At 38.6% G+C, this 24,243-nt stretch overlaps 1 protein-coding gene across 2 annotated transcripts; it reads left to right on the top strand.

Annotated features, from left to right (window-relative positions):
- The first annotated feature begins 8,892 nt into the window (after positions 1-8,892).
- LOC137003369 (KN motif and ankyrin repeat domain-containing protein 4-like) lies at positions 8,893-24,243 on the top strand. 2 transcript variants are annotated; one of them, XM_067363497.1, is made up of 10 exons: positions 8,893-9,028; positions 13,846-13,919; positions 14,039-15,520; positions 15,852-15,903; positions 16,003-16,320; positions 16,413-16,497; positions 18,578-18,797; positions 20,702-20,844; positions 20,993-21,193; positions 24,007-24,243. In XM_067363497.1, the coding sequence occupies exons 2-10, from the start codon at positions 13,904-13,906 to the stop codon at positions 24,115-24,117; spliced, it is 2,628 nt and encodes an 875-aa protein (XP_067219598.1). In that variant the 5' UTR covers positions 8,893-9,028; positions 13,846-13,903; the 3' UTR covers positions 24,118-24,243. The 2 variants fall into 2 exon arrangements, with proteins under 2 accessions (XP_067219598.1, XP_067219599.1); XM_067363498.1 differs by lacking the exon at positions 8,893-9,028 and adding an exon at positions 13,167-13,247.

The raw sequence follows: 24,243 nt of genomic DNA, 5'->3' as shown, positions 1-24,243 counted from the left end.
ACATACATTTACTACTATTATGCTATGTGTATATTGATTTACATTAGTTGGCAAACTTGGTCGATTAATTTTTTTTCTGTCAGTGGGTCCCCAATGCTCACACTATCATGTTGCGCTTCTGGCAACATTACATCCGGGAGAGAATCCAATTCTAGATTCAAAGTTTGAGCACGCATATATAATATCTAAGCGAGAGAGAGTGCACATCCAGTTTTGTGCGAGAAGGGAATCTGCCTGTGAGCGGAGAGATTCTTGCTTGCGCATTTGATGCGCTCCTTTGAGCATGTTTAGGCCCTCAAAAATGCGATTAATTTCAGAGAAGAATAATATACTGAGCAATTACAATAGGGTCCTCACACAATCGGTGCTTGGGCCCTAATAAGACTGACCACGATAAATAAAATTTAGAAAATCTTTTGAAAATCTACTTATGCCAACACTTACGCCAAATTCAATATTGTTATTTGTCTTTATATTCATGTTGGCTTTGAAAAATGTTTTTCAAACTTTCCATTTACAAGAAAAATTTGGTGCAGCAATCTAGTAAAATGTATCTTTTTAATGAAATCTGAGAGCTTTCTGTCCCTCCATTGACTGCCTTTACAATTTGATCATTGATGCTTCAAAAATTCCATATAAAGATTGAAAAACTAATCCATATGAATTGAGCAGTTAAGTCCAAATTTTCTGAAGAGACTCGATCGGTTTTTATGATGAACAGCTCAAAAGTGCTGTGTAACTAATGAGGTTCATTCTCATGTGTTATGTAGCACGTTTGAGCTTCCAGAAGAGGTTTGTTCTCGTGTCATTCATGTTCGGTTGAGCATCTGTTTATGTTCACTGATCAAGGTTTAAATGCGAGTAAAAGCCTAAATTAAATCTGCTTATAAGTCACTATTATTACTCCACTCTGCGGTGTGCCTAACAACGGCCCTTAGCTGTTATAAATTCACAGTAAACCACAACTTCTTGGGTTATTGCTTTTATAAAATGGTTATTCCATATACACAAATATTAAATCAAATATATGTATATATACGCAGCTTTCATGAAGTAAAATCACTAGAAACCTTCCTTAAGCAGGAAAAAATAGTCCCTGACTATTCATCAGGGAATCATAAGGCCAAATCCTGACTAACGAGAGGAGGAGCTGGGGATGGAGGAGGGTAATTAGCTCCTGAGAAATGTGATAGCTACTGATAATACTGAGGAGCTTATATATGGATGCTGTGATAGGCGTAGTATTCCTATAGGTTAATGCGGGTCACCTGGAAGTCAACTGATGTGAGCTTGACTGACGTGACCTGCCAGAACTGACACTAACACTGGATTTATGTTGCTAAGGGTGGCTGCTAAGTGTGTTGCACTTAGCATGTGTTGTTCTACCCAACTTAGTGTGTTGCAGTGATTGATCACACAGCTATTGATCAATCAGAATCAAGGATTTTTGAAAACGTACATTTTTAATAAGTAACTACATAAGGCAGTTTAGGTTGTGTGTCCAGTTTACAATGTAGAACAAAACGTCAAAGTATTGTCAAGTTATGTTTACCACAGACTTTATTTTACTCATAAATTGAAAAACCTCTTTATAAAAACCCATAGGAAAAGTCTCATCGGGTACTAATGTCACCTGCACCATTCTATAACATTGTCAGTGAATAATAACTTCTAAAGATAAATTCTGCTCTGTACCTCATACAAAACGTCTCTGGTTACTATCGTAACCTCGGTTCCCTGAGAGGCGGAATGAGACAATGCATAGCTATGCTATGGGAAAAGAGCATGTTTCTCTGAACTCCTGAAATCTCATTGAATAACGGCAGTAAAATAAACTGGCTAATTGTCGCTAATTATGCAAATCACATGCAAATATTGATGAGCTTGCGGGCAGTATATAATGCGGTGAGAGTGACAAATGCCTGAACGCTTGCACAGTTGATTAAGCAGTGAGCACAGCAGCCTACGCAATGTCTCATTCCCACCTTTCAGATAACTGAGGTTACGATTGTAACCAGAGATGTTACCTTTTGAGAGTGTTCACTCACATTGCGTAGTATGCTGTGGGAACGGTATACAATCCTGCTGTGAGACCAATAGCAACATCGCTAGGAGAGCTTGCAGCTGATAGGTAAAGCTAGGCCAATGAACCGTCAGTTTAGGTGTACCATATTAGCATATCTGATCAGAATAAATGAGCAGCTGCACTGAACACAGGGCAGATATAACAACAGTAAGCATGATAGTGCCATGTAAACATAACAATAAACACAGAGAACAGCTATCAAACTGTGCCCAGAAGCGTTCTGTGAAGACCAGCTAGGTGCAAAACATATATCCCGAATAGATGTGCCTTTAGACCAGACCCATGAAGAGGCCACAGCTCTCATAAAATGAGCTCTGACGTTGAAAGGGAAGTCCTGTCCCTGGATTGCATAAGCCAAAGCAATAGTGTCCAATAACCAATAAGAAAGCCTCTGCTTGGAAACTGCTCGCTCGTCACTTAGTACAGCCACCATAGCATACAAAGAGCTGGTCAGACTGTCGAAAGATAGCAGAGTGGTCAATATAAATCCGCAAAGCCCTGACATGGCAAGCAGCGCTCTGAGCATCGGCATCACGCGAGGTCAACGGCTCGGAAGACAAAACAGGCAAAAAAATGACCTGTGCTTTAAAGGAGGTAGAAAGAGACTTAGACACATAGCCTAGTCTTGGCCGGAGAGTGACACTGCAGTTACCACGTTCAAAGCGAAGACAATCCCCATCCACTGAAAATGCATGCAAATCTCCTATGCGCTTGGCGGAAGCAAGGGCAAGATGCAGAGCAGTTTTGAGAGAGAGCTTCTTTCTGCTAGATCCCACGGCAGCACCAAAGGTGGGCGTAATGAATGTAATCTCCTTGCCCCTCTAAAGGTGATGATACACGGGGCAACTTTTTGAGCAATGTTGCTGGGCAATGTTGACGTCAACGGCCAAGCTGATGAGACACAGGGCAACTAATTAGGGCAACAGACAGTTGGCAGCAACTAATCAGATAGGAGCAAATCTATTGCCAACTCAATAAATACTTTATTATAAACACTTGTTAGGCACTTTATTTCAACCTTTCAAATATTTTCTTAATTTTATTAAAAATAAATGCCTTTTCGATCTGATTTGTGACAGGAAAAGGGAGAAGAGTGAGTTCAGCAAAAGGTGGATTCGAACCCGCGTCGATCGCATCAAAAGCTATTCAAATGTCAAACGCCCTACAGCCTACGCTACTACAGACGTTGAAAAATCCCGTCTTTTTAGTATTTAACTTAAATCATTCAATAGCTTCATTACAGCATACACACACTAGCTACTTTCGGACAGTTGTTGGTATTTTAAGCAATATATGAGGTAAATTCCCTGTTTTGGGTTGACGCATGACAACTTACTAGCGTAAAAAGATAAAAGTTCACACTCCTTTTCTCCGCTCCACTGCCGCTGAGAGGCCGCCATCTTGTTTTAATTTTTTCTGAAATCTCTGAACCGGTCACGTGATCGGCTGCTAACATTCTGATTGGAGGATCTCAAAAAATTTCCCACGACTGATCTAACGTATCCAGATATATATTTGTTGCTCATTCTCAGTGAGAAAGTGCCCAAGAAACGTTGCTCGGCAATATTGCCCGGCAACATTGCTCAAAAAGTTGCCCCGTGTATCATCACCTTGAGAATTCTGATCCCCAGCACGTGCCTCCTGATAGATTGCCCGTTGACCGGGGAATGAAATGAGGCAAAAGCGGCTACATAAACTTTTAGTCTGGACAGTAGGCTCTCGTTATCCAGCTTATGCTGCAGAAAATGTAAAACAGCTGACACGGGACAGCTCGCCGGGTCAATATTATTATCACAGCACCATTTATAGTACACAGCACCAGTTTATAGTAGACGCTTAGTAGAAGGAGCACAAGACTGTCGTGTGCTTGACATGAGCATGTCAAGCACAGGGGAGGCAGGGCGCTTAGTCCCTCTAAGACCCCTGAAGCAACCACACATGAAAGCTCAAAAACTTCGGGCTGGGGTGTTTGCTTGAGACAGCAGGTCTCTCCTTAGGGGAATTTGACAAAGGGGAGCCACAAGCTTCTCCCTCATGTCCGGAAACCAAGGCTGATTTAGCCAGTTTGGGGCAATGAGGATCACTGACACTCGCTCCTCCCTTTTGCATAACACCAGAGGCAAAATCTTTACCGGAGGGAATGCGTAAAGTCTGGCTCTCGTTCAGAGCATCAGCAGCGAGTGAGATAGCAAAAAGAACAGCTGGCAGTGTGTGTTCTCACTCGTCACAAACAGATCCATCTCGACCCTCCCGAAGTGGTCTCAAATCGATGCAAACTGAACCGAGTTGAAGCCTTCGCTTCTTGTGAGGAATTCAGTTGTCAGACTGGCACCTTGCCCTGGCGAGACTAGATGTGCTGGTGTGGAAATGGCTCGCGGAGGATAAACTGGCTGCAGCTCCCCTGCGGATGGTGCCGTGGGCGGCAGAGGGCTGCCGGCATATCAAAAAAACACTGGGAGGCCATAACAGGCACAGACTGTGGCTCTGCGCTGCTCTGAGGCAGGGAGAGTAACAATATCAATAGTATGAGGAAGAAACAGCACATACTGTGAGGGTGTTTGTGTTTTTATTGAACAAACAGAAACCTGAACATTGCATATGTTGCCTGCAGGAACAAAGGGAAAATAATGCAGGATGCGGTGTTTGGGGGCTGGGCCTCCAGCGAGTTCTCTCCTCCTCTTGGCAGGATAGTCAGGACAAAGGCTTGGAAGTAGTGGGGACTTTTCTTGGGTCCGTGACGTCTCTTCCCGGATCCCCAGGAGTGGGGCGAAAGCTCTAGTCCGAGAAAAGGACTGAGGAATGGGGTTATGATGGCCCGGAGCTGAGTTGTCACCTTCGTCCCCACCAGTGGCTCATTGGTGGCAGTGGGTCATGTCCCCATTAGGCCATGAGCGATGTTTCTACGAGATTGTTACTTGGGAGGACAACTGAGGTTTGCCCATTTTGACAATGAAATTGACAATTTACAGTTCTGTTTTTCACATAAAAAATGTAATGAATTCAGAAGATATTGAATAATTTAATTGTTTTTGGAGCTTGAAAGTTACAGAAAATTGCAACAACAACAACAAAAATTTTAAGAATGACTGCCGCGTCACGACTCGAAAGACTGCCACACCGGCACTCTCTGCTTTATCAGCATCTTGCACATGAGGGATGTACTTTTTAAGTGCACTTTTTGTCAAGTTAAAAGAAGTTCAGCTTTTGACATGCAATGCAACACAACTAATATATGTCAGTTTCTGAACAGTGGACCAATCAAAAGAAGCTGTGGGGCGTGGGATGCACGGCTAGAATGAGGAACACTTGGGCTGTATTTGGAATAGCAAACTACCATACTAATACATACTTAAGCCTGGACAATAGTCAAACTGATGCTTGCCTTAGCAAACACCACTAATAAAGAACTTTTAAATGATAATAAGGAAAGGAAAATGATATTTTTACGATGAGATGATGCAACACCATTTATATTTTACCATTCTTTTGAAATTCAAGTGGCTGCTTGCCCTTTTAGATTAAAGAGTAGTTTCCACTAGATTTGACACACTGTGGTCACTATGACAAAATAACCCTCCATTTACCAATGATGGACCAAAAAATCCAATAAGAATAAAGGTTACCCAAGACCGTTGTGTGTGTGTGGAGTCATTGGGCTACGGCTGCTAATATCATTAGCTCTGACTTCATACTATATCTCTCCAGTGTCCTACTCTTCAAAACACAAAACTAACTATTAGCTATAACTATACTGCTGTCCACTGCCATATGGCAGTGAGATTTATTCCTATTTTCCTGAAAGATTATTTTTTCTCCCTGTGCATTCTATTTAAGCTGAGACTCAGAATGGGGTGACGATGCCTCTGAATTTTTAATCACAGTCAATGTTTTTCAACTGCCTCAAAAACCAGTGAGTGAGCCAAAGAAAACAGATGATTTTATAAGACGCTGATCCCTACAACTAAATAAACCTTTGTCATGACCCTCACAACCTGAGGTCTAAAAATAAAAATTTGTCAGTTCTGTTGAAGTCAAAGCAGACTTCCAATAAACTTAAATCAAAAAGCTTTGGGCCTCCAGTTAAACGTTAACTTGCATAAGGATGACGAAGTAAAAACAGCAAACCTGACCCTAGCCCCATTTCTGTCCAACACAGGGAATATGTGTCTGTTTGATACTGTGTACTAGTAGATGAACAAATTTGTGTGTATCTTGGGTTTATGAATCATACATTTGTTGTTGTTTACGTTCTCATGGACCAGCAATCAATCTTTTCCCCTAGCATTCAGGTTTGCTTGATTTGTGGTCTCTTTTGAAGAAGGATTGATAAGGCCATTTTGCTTCCTAAATATGGGTTTACTGCAGCAGCATACACACAGATTGTATACAATGCACATGATTTACAACCTTCTCTTACATCACTGATGATTCAACATGTGGTATACAAATGTGCATACAAGCATGTACAAATGCTAGTGCACATACTGTGAATATATTTGAGCATAAACTTTAGACAAAATCTGAATACAATAACAAAGGAAACTGAAATTGCAAAATGACAGTAATTTCAACACAGACTATAATGTATGTTATGATTTAGCTAGTAAAATAACCATATAAGTGACAAATTTATTGGCATACACAAATATTAAATCAAAAGACTTCAGAATTGTGTTTGGTTTATTTTATTTTATTTATTTAGGGCTCTACAAATGTGCATTCCTGGAGGCAAACCCATATACACCAAACTAATCTAATAAGCACTTTAAAGTCATAATCAGTGAAATGTTTTATATGCTAATATAGTTTCCTCTCTCAGAGACACCATTTAAAATTGATTCCGTTTAAATTGAGTTTGCACAACTGAAAGCTTTTGGAAACTGTAAAGGGCCCATTTTCAGGAAACTGTGGCATTTGTGCCTTTTCCCGCTCTTAGACCCAAAGTACCAGGGCTATAACTGTCAGAGACATTAGAGGACGCACCCCAGTATTTATACTAGTGGTCGACAAATATGATAATGACTTATATCTTAAAATATTATGTGGTTATAGCCTTGCACATAATTTATTCATAAATCACATTATTTCAAACATAGTAAGTTTGGACTTCATATACAGTATTTTATAAAATGCTTAGATTATTTAATTTACATAAATTATAAATTATATGATCTCTAAATATATTGTTGTTAAAGGTGGAAAGTCACAACATAAGGTTGAACAAGACATGCAGGATGGTTTTAGGGGACAAAACTACTATAAATTGTATTGAAAACATTATTATCTGATATTCTGATGAAAACAACAACAACAATATTTTATTTTAATAAATAAAAAAAATTGTTTTACACACTGTACTAAACAGTGTTAAGTAAGTATATCAAATAAAAAGATAATTACATCAAGTATGGGCAGACAAATGGCACCATATACCGAGAATTACAAACTGGCAAAGGCAACTGGCTACTATTAGCTAAAGGAAAGTGGACTTGCGTGTTTCTTTTGTCATTGATAGTTGTGGACGTCTAGTTATGCACGCTTGCTCCCATCAGTCATGCAGGACCACCTTAAATGCCATGCATTTTCTTGTGGCTGTTTTATGTGACACAGTGCATGCCATGGTAGTCCATCTGTTAGATATTGTTCCTGTAGTTTTCATAGTTAGGCTCCACCAAGTGACTTTACACATGATATACTGTATTGGGTAAAGTCCAGATGCTATAAGCATAAAAAATGCAAACCTTTGTTTAAAAAAAAAAAAAAAAAAAAAATGCATGTGCAGATAATATAATACTAAAGAAATAAATGGCAACTTAATTGTACTTGCATGAGAGTACACTTTCATAACTATTTTTCTTAACATACTTAAGTACACTTTTAAAAAGCGCACATAGTAATAATGTAACAATAAAAGTACATTTTACTTTAAAGCACAAAGTACATAACATACCAGTAATAAATGCTTGTCATTACATTCAGAAGTACACTTTAACTATATTTTAAAGGTAATAAAAGTAATTATAAAATTACACATATACTTAAGTCCTACTTAAGTGGGTCAAAATCCACCCTTAAGTTCAACTAATTCCATGTAATATATATTTAAACTATCATACATGTTATGTTATTGTAACAAACATGCAATCAAGTGTCTGAAAACATTACATTCAGTTTGCACACAAGTATATTCTTTTAAAGTATGTTATTTCTATAAGTACTCTTTTTATGCTGCTTCACATGGGAAACTAAAAGGTTGCTGCTGATGCTGAAAATCTCAATAATACTATTAAAAAGAAGACCAGATGAGAAAGGAGATACATAAAGAATGAATGGCATGTCCTGAGGGAGCCTCAAACACTCTGTGCCCTATACTCAAAGCCCTGAAAAAGCCCTGAACTATTTTCAAGATTATAATGGATGGTGAGCACTATGTTACAGTGGATTGAATTACACTTAAAGTGTGTGGGTGGGCATGTGTGTGTGTGTTCTGAGATTCTGACAGGTTACTCTAGGGTCCTCTTTCACCCAGTTTCATGAGGGAATAGTTTTGTGAGTGCCCCAGTACTCTTCTAGTAAACTCGGGCCCCCTGCCATCACATGGATTCTGTTTTGAGAAACATCCCTCAGTTGCAGTTATGCACAAAGCGCCACCCACCTCTCAGTTGTTCAGCCCGCCCTCTTTTTTTCATTGGAGGAATTATGCAGATTGCCTCCCACCCACTGGCTCTGATTGGATGGGGCGGAGTCAAGAAAGGCCCGAGTGCCTACATCCCACCTCCTGTTCCACACACAATAACACTGCTTATGTTTTGCAAGAATTTTACATTGGCATTGCTTGAATGTCTTTTGTCTGCCTTCGCCTCTGAAGCCTCTCAGATGAAGGAGAAAAGTGAATAGGTGAACAGGCTACACTTCAGCACGTAATAACTTGTAATATTTAAGGTAAGATACAGCCCTAAAATACAGATTTAATTCTCTCTCAATATGTAAGTATAAGGAACTCAGAGAAGTAAAGTCAAAGAGTTTGAGCAAAAGTGTTATGGTTTCTTGCAAACTCTATTAGTACGGTAGTCAACATTTGAAGTGGGACAAAACCTTTCATCAAAGTTGTCCTAAAACCTTCTTCTTAGGACAACTTTTTTTGATCCACTTCAAATGTTGACTACTATATATTGCAAAAAAAAAAAAATGTTTTGGGTGTGTCATTTTGCTTTCATATGATACATGTAATTCATTTTGCACAAATTCTCAGGAAGTCCGCTTTTTTGGGTGTCTCTAATTTGATCCTCTGATGTAGTGATTGTTTCGCTTAAACAATAGAATGACGTCCTGGGTTGCTTAGTTCGTGTGACAGGAGGTTTCAGAGGGTGACTTTAAAAGACTTTTTGAAATTTCTCAGGCGCTGAGTGTTTCACATGTGTTCGATTATACAGTGAGGCTGAATTTATTTTGCTGCACACATGTCTTCTCGTGTAACTGGTGTGCGTGCACATATTACTATTGGCAGAGAGCCAAGATTGTCCAAATACTGTGGACATGGAAAGAAAATCTCACAGAGGAAGAGATGGCACAACAATCAAAGGATAGATAGATAGATAGATAGATAGATAGATAGATAGATAGATAGATAGATAGATAGATAGATAGATAGATAGATAGATAGATAGATAGATAGATAGATACTACAGTTATAAGAACACGTGTCTATTTTCTCACAGTAGTCATTCTGAAAACTCCAGTAGCAAAACTCTTCACCACACCCTCTCTCCAAAAAGTAAAAGGGTGATGGGGGTCAGAGAGCAGGAGAATCAATCTTTGGCTTCAGTCCTCAAGCCAACTCCAAACAGTGGAGAAAGAATGAGGATCTGAGCCAAGGAAACCACACCACTTAAAGGGCCAAACAGGAAGAGTGAAACGTCTGTCTATTGTGTGTGTTGTAAATGTGAGTGAGTGAAAAAGTGTGCAGGACCAGCAGTCTGTTTTATGTAAAAGTGAATCAGGCCCACTTGAGCTGTTAAAAGTGCATGTCAAAACACAGCTTGCATAACATATGCTATTCAGAGAAGAAACAGAGAACAGGTATTTGACACCTTTTTAGTGAGAAGAGATGTGAAGGGAAAAAAAAGCTCACTTAGAAAAGCTGCACAGTCATTTATAATTTATGTATTGTGCAGCAAAGTTTCCCTGTATAGGACTGAATAGGAAATTCAAATATAAGTAAAAACTTAAAAAAAAAAAAATAATGTAGCTGACTAGTTTGAAACTCTCTGCAGGATAAAATGTTTGTTCCTCTCAAGTTTCCAGTTTGGTCTTTTTTTCCATCCTCCAAGCCTGACCTAAAATCTGAAATTGTCCATTCCTTTCAGAGGACACAGTGTTTCAAATTTTGTTCTTACAGCGGTAGCAGTTTTTAAGTTGTCATGAGTTTCAATCCAATTTGTGGTGTAAGAAAGAATGCTGTGGAGAGAAATGCATTTAATGAAAGGAGGGAATTTTTTTTTTCCTGAGTGCTGCAAAAAAAGGAAAGGGAACAATAATCATTACTGTGAAATGGAGTGTGCCGTACTCAGTGAACACAGACTACATTGTGAAAGTGACCAAAGAAATCCCAAATCTATAACAGTGGCTGAATTAAGATTCTGTATGAAAGTTGCCTCTATGCTAGAAACAATTAACAGCACTCATAATGATTTAGTATTTATTTTAAAGCTTTTTATAATAGTGGTGTAAATTCATTTTCAGCATTAGGCCAGAAATATACTCTACACAAGTACTCAAGGGGGCATTAACATAGCTGGATGTGTCACTTTAAGCTAGTTCTAAACATATCAACAGTGTAACTTTCTTTAACTAAACTAGCAATTTTCAAACTTCAGCTCCGCCCAATAGTTGACCTGAAAGAGAAAATGAATGTAGAAGAACACAGTTTAAAGTAAGAGAGAATTAAGCTGTGTAAAAATATTTCTGTTATGACAACTCTCAGAGTGTTTGGCATGGTAATGGGTATGAGAATGTTGATATGTTTGGTCTTGGTGGAATAGATCTGCTACGCTGCTGCTGCTATAGGTTATTGCTGCTGCTGCAGAGCAAGTACAGGACTTGATACATACACAACAGTCTGCTGTGAGCAAGTAAGACATGCTGCTGCTGTACGTTATAGCATACATGAATTACCAGTAGCAGATCTTTACAGGTGGAGCTGGGGAAGGTGGAGGGTTTCTGAAGCGTGCTGCACTGCTAAAGGCTGATTTATACTTCTGCGTCGAGTGTACGCCATAGCTGTACCACGCGTAGCCTACGACGTAGCCTGACGTGCACCTCTTCAAAAATGTAACAATGCGTCAATTCTATGCGGACCGCAAGCGCTGTGATTGGTCTGCTAGAACCCCTCCCACGGGTCAAAAAACTGGCATGGAGCAATAGGAGAAGAGCAAGCGTTTTCAACTTCCATAGAAATGAAATACGCTCTGTTACAGGGGACACATGCAGTCAAACTGCAACAAAAGTCGTTACACTTTTCTGCCGTTTCTATTTGTAAGCCTCTCTGACAACGTACAAGACAAGCTGCTTCTTCTTCGGCTTTTGCCTTGATACTCAACATTACCGCGGACACTGCCTACTAGTGGTCTGCATGCATGTCGACGCGGACAACAACGCAGAAGTATAAATGAAAACAGACGCACGGCGCAGAGGCTCCAGCGTAGGTCTGATGCAGAAGCATAAATCAGCCTTAAAGCAAATGCTACCCAAGTATTTTGAAGGTTGAGCATGCAAGCTCATTGGTTATTGATATAGCAGGAACCAATCACAATGTCATTACAAACAGGTTGAGTTAAAGGACCTATTAGCATGTGCCATCTAGAGTTTCATGACAGAAATTTGTATTTGTGTTCACATACTTGCATATAGTAGAGGTTAGGGGTGTGCAGCGGAGCCAATATCTGTGTATCTGTACCAATCACAAAATTATTTGTATCTGTATTCAAATAAATCCAGAAGTGGCCAGGGCTTTAAGTGAAGTTCATAACGTAATTTCGGGATGAGTGAACCCATCTAATCTTTCAATTAGTGAAACTCAAACATAATCTCAAGAGGAGGGAACCCTAATCTTTCAATTACATCCAGAGCATATAAGCAGCTACTCACCCTGCTCTGGCATCAGTTGTTTCGCACCTCCCCAACTCCACCACATAATTTAGGCATCTCATCTATCATACTCCTCTTCCAGGCACTAGTAGTTCCTGGGGGGCATATCCAAGCTTGAGTTGAAGCTGCTTCCTCGAGCCCCTCCACAGCGGACAGCAAGCCAAATACTCTTAACCTTATTAGCTTAAAGATTTTATGAGGAAACAAAGTTCATGAAATTACATGAGAACGCCCCCTTTTTAATGTAATTCTGCTCTCTTCATAGTTTTCATTTAATAAATATGCCTTGGATAGCTCATAAATATTACTTTTTTATTATAATTATAAAATGTATTGTAACATCTTCTTATTAAAACAATAATACTACTAAATGTTAAATAAAAAGAAAAAGTACTTTTTATATTGGAGTTATGTCAGGATAGTCATCCACAACCTCAAATAGGAGGATTCTATATAAAATAGCTGATTAGAGAACATTGAAAGAAAATAATCAGTGGTAGAAAATTGATTAAAAAATAATTTCATTCATAAAGTTTACAATCATTTAGTTCACACACTCTGATTTTAGAGGTTTATGAATGATATCATGCTATGATATGAATGGTTCTACTGAATATTTTTCCTATTATTCAATAGAATTTGTTATTTGTTTTGAAGAACTGATCTGTGCCTTTATGAATACGGTATTCAGCTTTTGGCATATCCCTATTAGAGGTGGGGTCATGACAGTGTATGTGTGTAAATGTCCTTGTACTTGTTTATTTTTCAAAATGTGTGTTCAAACTTGCTCAGAGCCACTGCAGAATTTACCTCCAGTACACATGTCTGAACGTTTATAGTGATCCTGAAGACCTTGATTTACTAGTTCAGGTGTGTTAAATTAGGGCTAGAGCTCAAGTCTGTTGGAAGGTGGTCCTCAAGGAGCAGGACTGAACACCCCTGGCTTACTGGCTATTTATGGATTTTCAGGATACAGGAAACATTTGTCAGGAAACTTTCTATGAGTGTGTTTCAGGTACGAATCCTGTAGCCCAATTTTCCTGTCAGCAGAAGACAGTATCAGCAATGCATTTTTTTGTCTGACAGGGCCCATATACCTTGTTATATCAGTTCTTTCAGATCAGTCTGCCTTAGCATAGTAATATACTGAGGTATTTCATATCAAAAAAAGATCAGCCCCTATTTCTGTTTTTCTGGCAGATCTCTATCGATAAAGTAGATTGGTGGGACAGATGGGTATGAAGGAAGAACGGCTGCAATTTTTGATAAGATGTATTTCTTTAACTACTGTGAGCTACGCCAAGGAGTGCATCTGTGGTTGTCTGTGTGTATGTGAGCCAGTGGAAGTGTTTGGTCTCAGCTGTTTGTGTGTTTACTGCATAGCTCACATTGTTTGGGCTGTGGCTGCTTCTGTGGTGCCTTGAATGTGCTGCGTGGTCAAAGAGAGACAGGGAGAGAGAGAGAGATGAGGAGAGAGACAGACAAGAAAGAGAATCTGCAGAATACTAATGCACAACCTATTCTCATCTCAACTTGTGTTCCCAACATTTAGAAGTGCTTGATTCTGTTTGATTCAACACATCAGAGTAACAGAAATGTATCTTTGTCCGCAGGTGGTAAGAGACAAACCAAAAGCCACATGAAACTGGAAACAGACATATTCTAAGAACAATGGATACACAAAAAGGTATGAATCACCCAGTTTTTGTTTAGTCAGAGCAAATGTTACAGCATTTCTAATGATCTGAATACATTTGGACCAACTTGCATGCTGTCCTACAACACACCTTTGTGTTTTTCTTTTAGCAAATGGCATCTCTCCAAAAGAGAATGGGAGCCAAAGAAGACCATCCTCCTATTCTGTAGAGACACCCTATGGATTCCATCTGGACCTTGACTTCCTCAAATATGTGGATGACATTGAGAAGGGCAACACCATTAGGAGGGTGCCAATGCAGCGAAGGCAAAGAGGGCGAAATAACGGTGCCCTGTCACGTAACTTAAGCCTTCCGGGTTATGGGTGCAGAGCGACAGAGTGGAGCTCCATCGGTACTTTATGGCCCAAAACCAAACTAGGAGACTCTCAACAACATTTTGACTATCGATCTAGTGACAGTGTGTCTGCTGTATATGTCAGGAGGGGAGAACCAATCTACAAGTCCTTCACATCTGCAGAGATGGATGCTAATATTCAGGCTTTTGATGAGCAGCCTTTAGGACATTATGTCAGGCCAAATCTTTTGAGAGCCTCCAGTTTACCCTTGACTGTTTTACTAAGAAAACACTCTGAGTCAACCGATGATCCAACCAGCCCCAGCAGTCCCAAGGAATATCTAATGCAGGAAAATGGTTCCTCTGAAGATGTATTCCATCCATCCAACAGCAGGATAGGTAGGGCAAACGGGACCCTCCAGCGGCTCACTGCAGCACTTGAACGAGTTGGGGAATTGGAAGAGGAGATCAGGGTCATTCCTGAGCTCAAGGCTCAGATATGTATTTTGCAGGAGGAGCAAGATAGGCTTTTACTCCAGCTACATACCCAAAACCAAACCACTGGGCCACTGAATGTTCCTACTGAAAATCAAGACAAAGAAAGTGATGACTGGATGAACCGAGAATATGACCGGCTTGAGGAAAATGTCAAGGCTTCTTCTGAACAAGTTGATGCAGTTGCAAAACCTTTGACTAGAATTCTTCCAGAGATAGAAAGACATAAGATGGTCTCACGAGAAAAAGATCTCTTGGGTAATGGAGACAAAACCAAGTCTCTCACTGAAACTCTCCAGAGGAAAGTTGTTTTATTGGAACAGAAACTTCATGAACTGCAGGTAGAGCTGGATAAGACAAGAACTCTGTTAAAGCAGCAAGTAGAGGAGAGTCATCTCAAGGATGAGAAGATCAAGCAGTTGACTATGCAGCTTGTAATGGGGCACACACTGGCCAGGGCAATTTCACCTGAGAGCTCCTTAGTAAGTACACAAAATCTTGAACCTGTGGTAGAATTGCAGGAACCACTAATAAGTGAGCAAGAGATGCCAACAGAGGAGGGAATCGCCCCTCAAGTTCTGGATAAAACTCCAGTATCACATGCAGACATGGAGCACCATGTGAAAAGATTGCAAGAGCTCCTTCAGGAGCAGTGGGAATGCCTTTGCAAAGGCGACTCATCAGGAAAAATGTCTTCCGATCACTTGCCTCAAAGGGTCTGCACAATTCAAAAGCAGTTAACAACTTTAGTCACCCTTCTAACCCTTTATGTGCTTCCTGCTGGTGATGTTTCTCAATCAGGTATGACTCTACACTGTTGTTCCTCTAAGGGTACAACAGCTTGTCACTATGGCAGTACCCTCAAAAGGTACTAATACGCAACTTTTAGGGGTAGATAAGCTAAAAATGTTGATTTGTTGAGGGTACTGTTAGCTAGGACCCTATTTGTTGAGGGATGCTCTATGCGCCCTTAAAGGCACTTTTTTTCTGACAGTGTATAATATATATATATATATATATATATATTTTTTTTTTTTTTGCCAATCTTTGACATTTATTAAAACATGTACAATGCATTTTTGTCTTTTGTGGCCTTTCTGTCAATTTCAAGACTATAAAATTCTTCCTGTAGTGGAAAAAAACCCGAAGACAGAACATTTGAAGGAGGTCAGCCCAAGAGACAGGTAAATACATATCCCCCCACTACTATTTTTTTACAGACTAATTTGCTAAAACAGTAACTGCAGAATACTAATGATCTTTGACCTTCATCTTTCTGGGAGTGTGGAGACAGAGGGAGTAAGTAAAGCTGTCAAACTACAAGAGCATACAGAAGTGGATGCTGACCTCAAGAAGAATACGACAAAGGAAGAAAGCAAACTATGGACCACATGGACAATGGGCTCCAGTGCACAGACAAGTAAAAGTAAAAACACAGAATTCAATCCAAAAGAAGATGTCATAGATGTAGAGACCACAAAACAAGAAGATCTGCACAAGCAAATGACTCAGGGAAGAGCTCTAGAAGATCAGACAGAGGAAGAAAGTAAGGATCACGTTTGTTTGAGAGTGGACTCAGATCAGAAAAACCTTGTAAACAGGTGAGCTGAACTGAATTCATCTTTAGATGTTACAGCAATATCTTTCAATAGTTTTTTTTTTTTATAAATTAACAACTTGTTTTATTTTCTAGGGAAGCTGTTAATAAAGATTTCATAGAGGCATGTTGTTTCCTTAAAGGCCATATGGATAAAGTGTCAGAACCTGATGATGAAACGGTAATATTCAAACTAAGTTTATATCTACTATTCCCAACTTGCATATTAATGACCTTTTTAGGGCAGTGGCAGCTTAAAGCTAGTAACCAAAAGATTGCTGGTCCAATCCCTGTGGGGAATGAGACACAAACCATCTCTACTGAACCCTTGGGTGTTTTCAGACCTGTTTCGAAACAGGGATTAAAACTGTTGCAATATTGCAATTTCTTCTTGGTTCTGTTCTTTCACAAGGCAACACTTCTAAACGGACCAAAATTTGTTAATACAAGTCACGTGTGAGTAAACTGTCCTCTGTTCAGAGTGTACCTGTTTATGTTCCGGAATTCCGCTCATCATCCATCAGGGTGGATAGACAACAGCTCCGTCGTCATGCAGCAATTAAAGCCCATCTTTTCAGACTCTTGCTAAACACCTTGAAAACATTGGTATTTTTATACGTTTTAGACAGTTATTCTAAAATATACTACAGGTTAACCCATAATTTGTTTTGAGAGGCATTAGCAAAACAAACACTGTTGCTTTTCATTTTTGCCTGGTTCGTTGGTGCCACAAGCGAACCACTCCAGAATTTGTTTTCAAGGTGCCCGAGTCCACCTTGTTTGGTGCAGATCTGAGCATGATTGCTTTGTTCATACATGCCTAAACAAACCAAACTAAGGGAGAAAACGTGCCAAGTTCTGAAACAAACACTCCAAACAAGCCAGATGTGAAATCTCAGGTACCTCCAAGGGGGACTATCCTTGTAATAAGTTAGTTCTGCTAAATGAATAATTACTTCCTTTGCTAACATTGACAGATAACAAGTTTTGGTAACACTTTACTTGAAGGGGTGTGCATAAGACTGACATGACACCTTCATAATCTTGACATGACACATGTCATGAATATGAAGGAGGTTTTATGAATGTTTATGACTGTCATTAAATGTCATTCGCTCAATTATGTCATTTTTAATGCAAAGATGACATTGTTTGAGATGTCTTTGTTACGACAACTTGACATAAACCAACACATCATAACCTGTCAGTGTCTTTGTCATGACAACTTGACATTAGCAAAACATCATAACCTGTCATAAACATGACGTAGCAGATTTATTATCAAACTTAAAAAACTACTTAGCTTTATGGGTTAACATTACATTACATTATTTTGGTAACACTTCAGTATAGGGGAACACATATATAAACGATTAACTAACTTTTCCCTCAATAAACTCTTAATTTACTGCTTATTATAGTTAATTGTTAGGTTTAGGTATTGGGTAGGGTTAAGAATGTAGAATAAGATCATGCAGAATAAGGCATTAATATGTGCTTTATAAGTACTAATAAATAGCCAATATTTTAGCCATATGAATGCTAATAGTAATAAGCAACTAGGTAAAGGACCCTAAAATAAAGTGTTACCATTATTTTATAACACTGTCATCTTTTTTACGAAATTTGAAATTGTCTATTATCTGACCTTCTGTTGGAGGAAACTTAAAAAAAAAAAAAAACATGAAATGAAAAATAGTCATGACACTGTTATAAAATTATTTGTCAAGAGTATTGTCACTTAATGACATTTTAATGACAAGTTCAATTTGTACCACTGTACTTGAGCTCAAGATACATATTCATGACACTATTATAATGGCCTCATGACAGCCAATGTCAAAACCAACTACATGACAGTTTAATGCAATGTTAACCCATAAAGCTAAATTATGTCAAGTTGTCATGACAAAGACACTGACAGGTTATGATGTATTGGTTTATGTCAAGTTGTCATAACTCGGACATCTCAAACAATGTCATCTTTGCATTAAAAATGACATAATTGAGCGAATGACACTTAATGACAGTTGTCATAAACATTCATAAACCCTCCTTCATATTCATGACATGTGTCATGTTATAATTATGAAGGTGTCATGTCAGTCTTATGCACACCCCTTCAAGTAAAGTGTTACCCAAGTTTTTCAATCCTCACAGTATGATATTCTTGAAAAGGATTCTGTTGTTTTGTTTCGATTGTTGCATCCCTCTTTTGAGTGGTAACTCCAGTACTGGTCTTCTTCTTTGTTGATTTGCAGAGCCAGGCTCTCACTGTTGTGTTCCAGCAATGGTTTCATGTCTCTGCTGAAGAGGGGGCATGTGCTGACATTGTTGATTTGTATCTCAGTGAGGTTAACTCACGAACACCTACAGTCCTTCAGTTCTTGGTCAACATGGTGGATGATAATGGGAACACCGCCCTGCATTATAGTGTGTCTCATTGTAACTTCAGCATCGTTAAGCTCCTATTAGACACAGGTCAGTGATATGTCTTCTTTTTTTTAACTGCTTGGAAATAAATGTTTTAAAACAAATCTTTCATTGTGATGTAGAAAATTACATTATAGAATCACATACTTAAAGCTAATGACAGAAAAACATACTTCAGAGGGAAGAGTTTTCACAGTGATTACAATCTATAACTATTTCAAAACCTAGTTACAGTATCTTCCCTACCTAAAAAAGCATTTTACAGCATTTAAATTAGTACTAACAAGTATACATTTTCATCAAAAATGAGTCCTAAAACCTGGAAATGGGTTAACATTTTTTTAAAAACCTTTACATACTCTCTGACTTGTTGATTTTAAATTAAAATTGACAGTGTTGTCGGACGCTTGGTGGTGACATTTAATTTGTGTGACTATGGTGTAAGCTAGTTTTTTCATAGCCTAACTTCAGCATTTCCCTTCTGGTGATTGTATTTAGGCTTCAAAAGTCATCAAAGTTGTATTAATTATATTATCCTGATGAACAAAATGTTTAAGAATCTTTTGTAGGTCATAGAGCTTATTCACCAATAATCCAAAGGCCAACTGAAAATCTTATTGGCATTTTGTCAAGGGCACTAGAGTGAAGCTAATTTTTTTCTAACTGTTTTTATGGGCTGTTATACTTAAAGGTACAATATGTCAAATTTTTGCAGTAAAATATCCAAAAACCACTAGGCTAGTGTTATATATTTTGTCCAGCTGATTACTAACAATATCTCTAATGTTTTCAACTACTTCAAGCAGTTCCTTATTTACTTCTTGCACGTTTTATGGTGGATTGTGTTACTTATTTATGGAACATAATTACTGTTTACCATCTGCCGCTGGTTCTGTTGACAAGGACAGCTCCCGTAAACTCATGACCGGAAAAGCGGAAGCGGCGCCGGCGACTGTGTCATAATAAAAGTCCCGCTGCTCGTGAGGCGTGTGTTGATCAATCGCTCCAGCTCCTCGTTCAGCTCCCGCAACACTCGGTCCTGCTCTGCTTCATACTACAGTAACGTTAATAATTGCATCCACGAACATGAGTTCTTCCAGACTCCAATCCCTATTCTTTTGCACCGTCCGTTGAGATGGAGACTACATGTCCCAAGTTTCCGCTCTAAAACTTGGCGTCATCAAACTACGCCTTTGTTTTGAATAGGCTTCTAGCGACTTCTAGCGGGAAAAAAAATATCACAAATTGTACCTTTAAGCCGTCCCATATATTTGAAAGGTCAATATCTGCAATAGACTTCAGCAGATGATTTTTCTAAACTAACACAATACAATATAGGCAGGACACAGCTCATTAACATCAGCATTGGAAAGCACCCAAAAGAGCGCCCAAAAGACAGAGGCATCAGCTAACATGATATTAAAAAGTACAATCTGTAATATTGTGTTAATAAATATAAAAACACACACTAATGTGTGTGGAGTGTACAAATGTGGCATCTATGTATACATGTCTATGGGCTTTACGTCTTCTTGGACAATGGTTTATTTGTGTGTGTTATGTCTTTTTAATTTTTATGCTTTGCATATAGCATGGTTAGCTTAGCATCATTCTAGCAACTCTTAATAAATCAATCGTCAGTCATGTCTCTTTTGTGATTTTTGTGAATAGTGCTATATTTTAGTGTGGTGCACGTTGCTGTTCCAAATGTGTCACCTGTGGAGTTCCATTTAATATTGGATGCTGCCTTAGAAGGTGGTAGACACGAAGGCAGCTCACTAGTGTTTAAAGCAGAGCTACTCTGTCTATATACAACTTTGAATAATCACCTTAGAGTTGCCATGTTTCCAGCTTTAATTTTTAAATATTTTTCGTAATGAAAATTGAAAAAGAGTATAAGCATAAACTCAAACCTTATCTAAAAGACACTTCCTGTGCTTTCTTAAACTTAGGTGTATGTGAAGTGGACCTGAGAAACAAGGCTGGCTACACTGCTATCATGCTGGCCTCCTTGACAGCTGTAGAATCACCAGGGGACATGAAAGTGGTCCAGCAGCTGATGGAGCTTGGTGATGTCAACGCCCGTGTTGGCCAGGTGATGGGTGTTACCAGCCAGTTGGCACAGTGTGCACTTTATATCAAAGGATTTGTTTGAAATGGACAGCCTGTTTGCATAAGATTTGGCATTTTTGTAATGTTTCAGAAGATGGATGTTTGCTTCAGTTCTAAATAAATGTCTTTAGGTGGGACAAACAGCTCTTCACTTGGCAGTAAGACATGGACGTGTCCCAATTGTGCGTCTCCTGCTAGAACAGGGAGCGGATCCTAATGCCCAGGATCATGCAGGAACCACTCCACTTATCAGCGCCTGTGATCGGGGACACATCAACATTGTGCGAATTTTGTTGGAGGAAGCAAACTGCAATGTCAATTTAAAAGACAAGGTAACTTCTCTTGCATGCTAGCCCAAACTTTAATAGAAAACAAAAGGCATTAGAAACATGGCCAATGGGCATTAAAGGATTAGTTCACTTTTAAATAAACTTTTCCTGATAATTTACTCACCCCCGTGTCATCCAAGATGTTCATGTCTTTCTTTATTCAGTCAAAAAAAAATTAAAGTTTTTGATGAAAACATTCCAGGATTTTTCCCTTATAGTAGACTTGAATGGGCACCAAACAGTTGAAGGTCAAAATTACTTTCACTGCAGCTTGAAATTGTTCAACACGATCCCAGACGAGAAATAAGGGTCTTATCTAGGGAAACCATCGCTCATTTTCTAAAAAAAAATTGAAAATTATATAAGTTTTTACCTTAAATGCTCATCTTGAACTAGCTCTCTTCTTCTTCTCCTCTATTTGAATTCCAGCAGTGTAGACACTGCTAAGTGCATTACTGCCCTCCACAGGCCAATGTTTGAACTAATTTTTATATGCAATATGCTAGTGCAAGTATATAACAATTAGTTCAAACTTTGACCTGTGGAGGGCAGTGATACACAGCAGTGTCTACACTGCTGGAATTCAAATAGAGAAGAAGAAGAAGAGAGCTAGTTCAAGATGAGCATTTAAGGTTAAAACTTGAAAATGAGCGATGGTTTCACTAGATAAGACCCTTATTTCTCATCTGGGATTGTGTTGAATAATTTGAAGCTGCAGTGAAACTAATTTTGACCTTTATCTGTTTGGTGCCCATTGAAGTCTACTATAAGGAGAAAAATCCTGGAATGTTTTCATCAAAAACTTTAATTTCTTTTCGACTGAAGAAAGAAAGACATGGACATCTTGGATGAAACGGGGGTGAGTAAATTATCAGGAAAAGTTTATTTAAAAGTGATCTAATCCTTTAAAGGGTTAGTTCACCCAAAAATGAAAATTCTGTCATTAATTACTTACCCTCATGTCGTTCCACACCCGTAAGACTTTTGTTCATCTTCAGAACACAAATTAAGATATTTTTTGATCAAATCCAATGGCTCAGTGAGGCCTGCATTGACAGCAAGATAATTAACACTTTCAGATGCCCAGAAAGCTACTAAAGACATATTTAAAACAGTTCATGTGACTACAGTGGTTCAACCTTAATGTTACGAAGTGACAAGAATACTTTTAGTGCACCAAAAAAACTAAATAGCGACTTTATTCAACAATATCTAGTGATAAGTGATTTCAAAACACTGCTTCATGAAGCTTTACCAATCTTTTGTTTCGAATCAGTGGTTTGGAGTGTTTATCAAACTGCTAAAGTCACGCCCCCCCAGTGGTGAACCATTGACATTTCGAAACTCTTATGATATAAGTGTTATATACTGAAATCATGTGACTTTGGTAGTTTGATACATGCTTGGAACCACTGATTCAAAACAAAAGATTTGTAAAGCATCACTAAATATTGTTGAATAAAGTCGTTATTTTGTTTTTTGGTGCACAAAAAGTATTCTTGTCGCTTCTTAACATTAATGTTGAACCACTGTAGTCACATGAACTGTTTTAAAAATGTCTTTAGTACCTTTCATGGGCATCTGAAAGTGTTAATTATCACTGGTCTCACTGAGCCATCGGATTTTATCCAAAATATTTTAATTTGTGTTCCGAAGATGAACGAAGGTCTTACGGGTGTGGAAGGACATGAGGGTGAGTAATAAATGACAAAACTTTCATTTTTGGGTGAACTAACCCTTTAAGGGCACTAGAAACATGATTCAGAGACAATATGATTGGCTGTGGAATCATCATTTGTGGCACAGAGCTTTCTCTAAATTTCATAAAAAAGCAGCTTTTGTCTGTCTTTAATATTTTGGTGAAAAAAAAACAAAAAAAACAATGAAACTTTGTGGAAGACAACAGTTCTTTAGAGTATGTTCAGCGTGGGATGATGGGCATCAGTAAGCCGTTTCTGCTAGGCAGCTGACCTGTACAAAAGTGCCACCTACTGGACACAGTCATGTCTGAACTCCAGAAATGGTCATTTCATGTTAACATGTTGTCAGCTTCATACTATTCTTTACAACAACAGGAACTGACAGCCTACAAATAATGCTTACAAAGTATATGTGAAAGACAGCTCAGGAATATGTGTTGGTCTAATCACTTTCTGTGTTAGAGAAAGCTGAAATAATCCCACACAGATGAACATTTATCACCTCTATATGAGAGAATGAGAAAGAAACACAAAAAAAGCAGAAAGAATGTGAATGCATGTAAGACAAAATGAAAATCTGTCAAATCTGCTCCACCAGCTGAAACTCGCATGTTAGTCAAGTCACATCTGTGTCACATCATAACAACTCAAGATCTGCTCTGAGAATTAATAAATCCTCTAAAACACAGAGCAGATGCTGTAAAGATGATTTTTCAGGCACAAGTTTCCTGTTTAATGTCCACCTGTTCAGTTCGCCCATATGACATTCAGGGAATGATGAATAATTACTTGTGATAGCACTCATTTTAGATGTTACTATAAAATATTTGTCTACAATTTTTAGCTTGAATTCTTGAATTTCTGCTCACAACTTTAGTGTGTGGCCTTAAATAGTATTCACACACACACACACACACACACACACACACAGACCTGTCACACGTGAAAGGGTGGACAAATTGATTTGAGCCACATTTACCACTGATGTGAATGTAGCCTTTGACTAGGCTTGTAGCATAATACAGACTAAACACAGACAACATCCACATGCTGTTTAGATTTGAGTATATCTCATGCATTGTCTATCAAACTCATACATCTGTGTTTTGTCTCTAGGCTGGTCGCAGTGCATTATCTCTGGCAACACAAGCCTCTCATACAGAGATAGCGGACCTTCTGAAAGCCCGTGCAGAAACCAAGAGCTCAGACAAATGCAAGGTGTCTTAGAATGGAGTGTGGATATAGCAGTCATTTATACTTTAATAAACATCCATGTACAGTTACTGCTAAAAAGATCAGCTTTATAATATGTTTATAATTTTAAAATTAAAAAGACTAGTTTGCTAATGTAAA

This window comes from Chanodichthys erythropterus, chromosome 16, assembly GCF_024489055.1.
Source record: "Chanodichthys erythropterus isolate Z2021 chromosome 16, ASM2448905v1, whole genome shotgun sequence".
Classification (NCBI taxonomy): domain Eukaryota; kingdom Metazoa; phylum Chordata; class Actinopteri; order Cypriniformes; family Xenocyprididae; genus Chanodichthys; species Chanodichthys erythropterus.
The sequence above is the reverse complement of the archived record's forward strand: the minus strand, read 5'-3'. Positions and strand labels throughout refer to the sequence as shown.

Excerpts from the sequence above, each read along its gene's own strand:
- LOC137003369 (XM_067363497.1), top strand. Across the intron at positions 16,321-16,412 it reads CAGAAAAACCTTGTAAACAG|GGAAGCTGTTAATAAAGATT; the intron begins GTGAGCTGAACT and ends TTTATTTTCTAG. Across the intron at positions 16,498-18,577 it reads CAGAACCTGATGATGAAACG|AGCCAGGCTCTCACTGTTGT; the intron begins GTAATATTCAAA and ends GTTGATTTGCAG.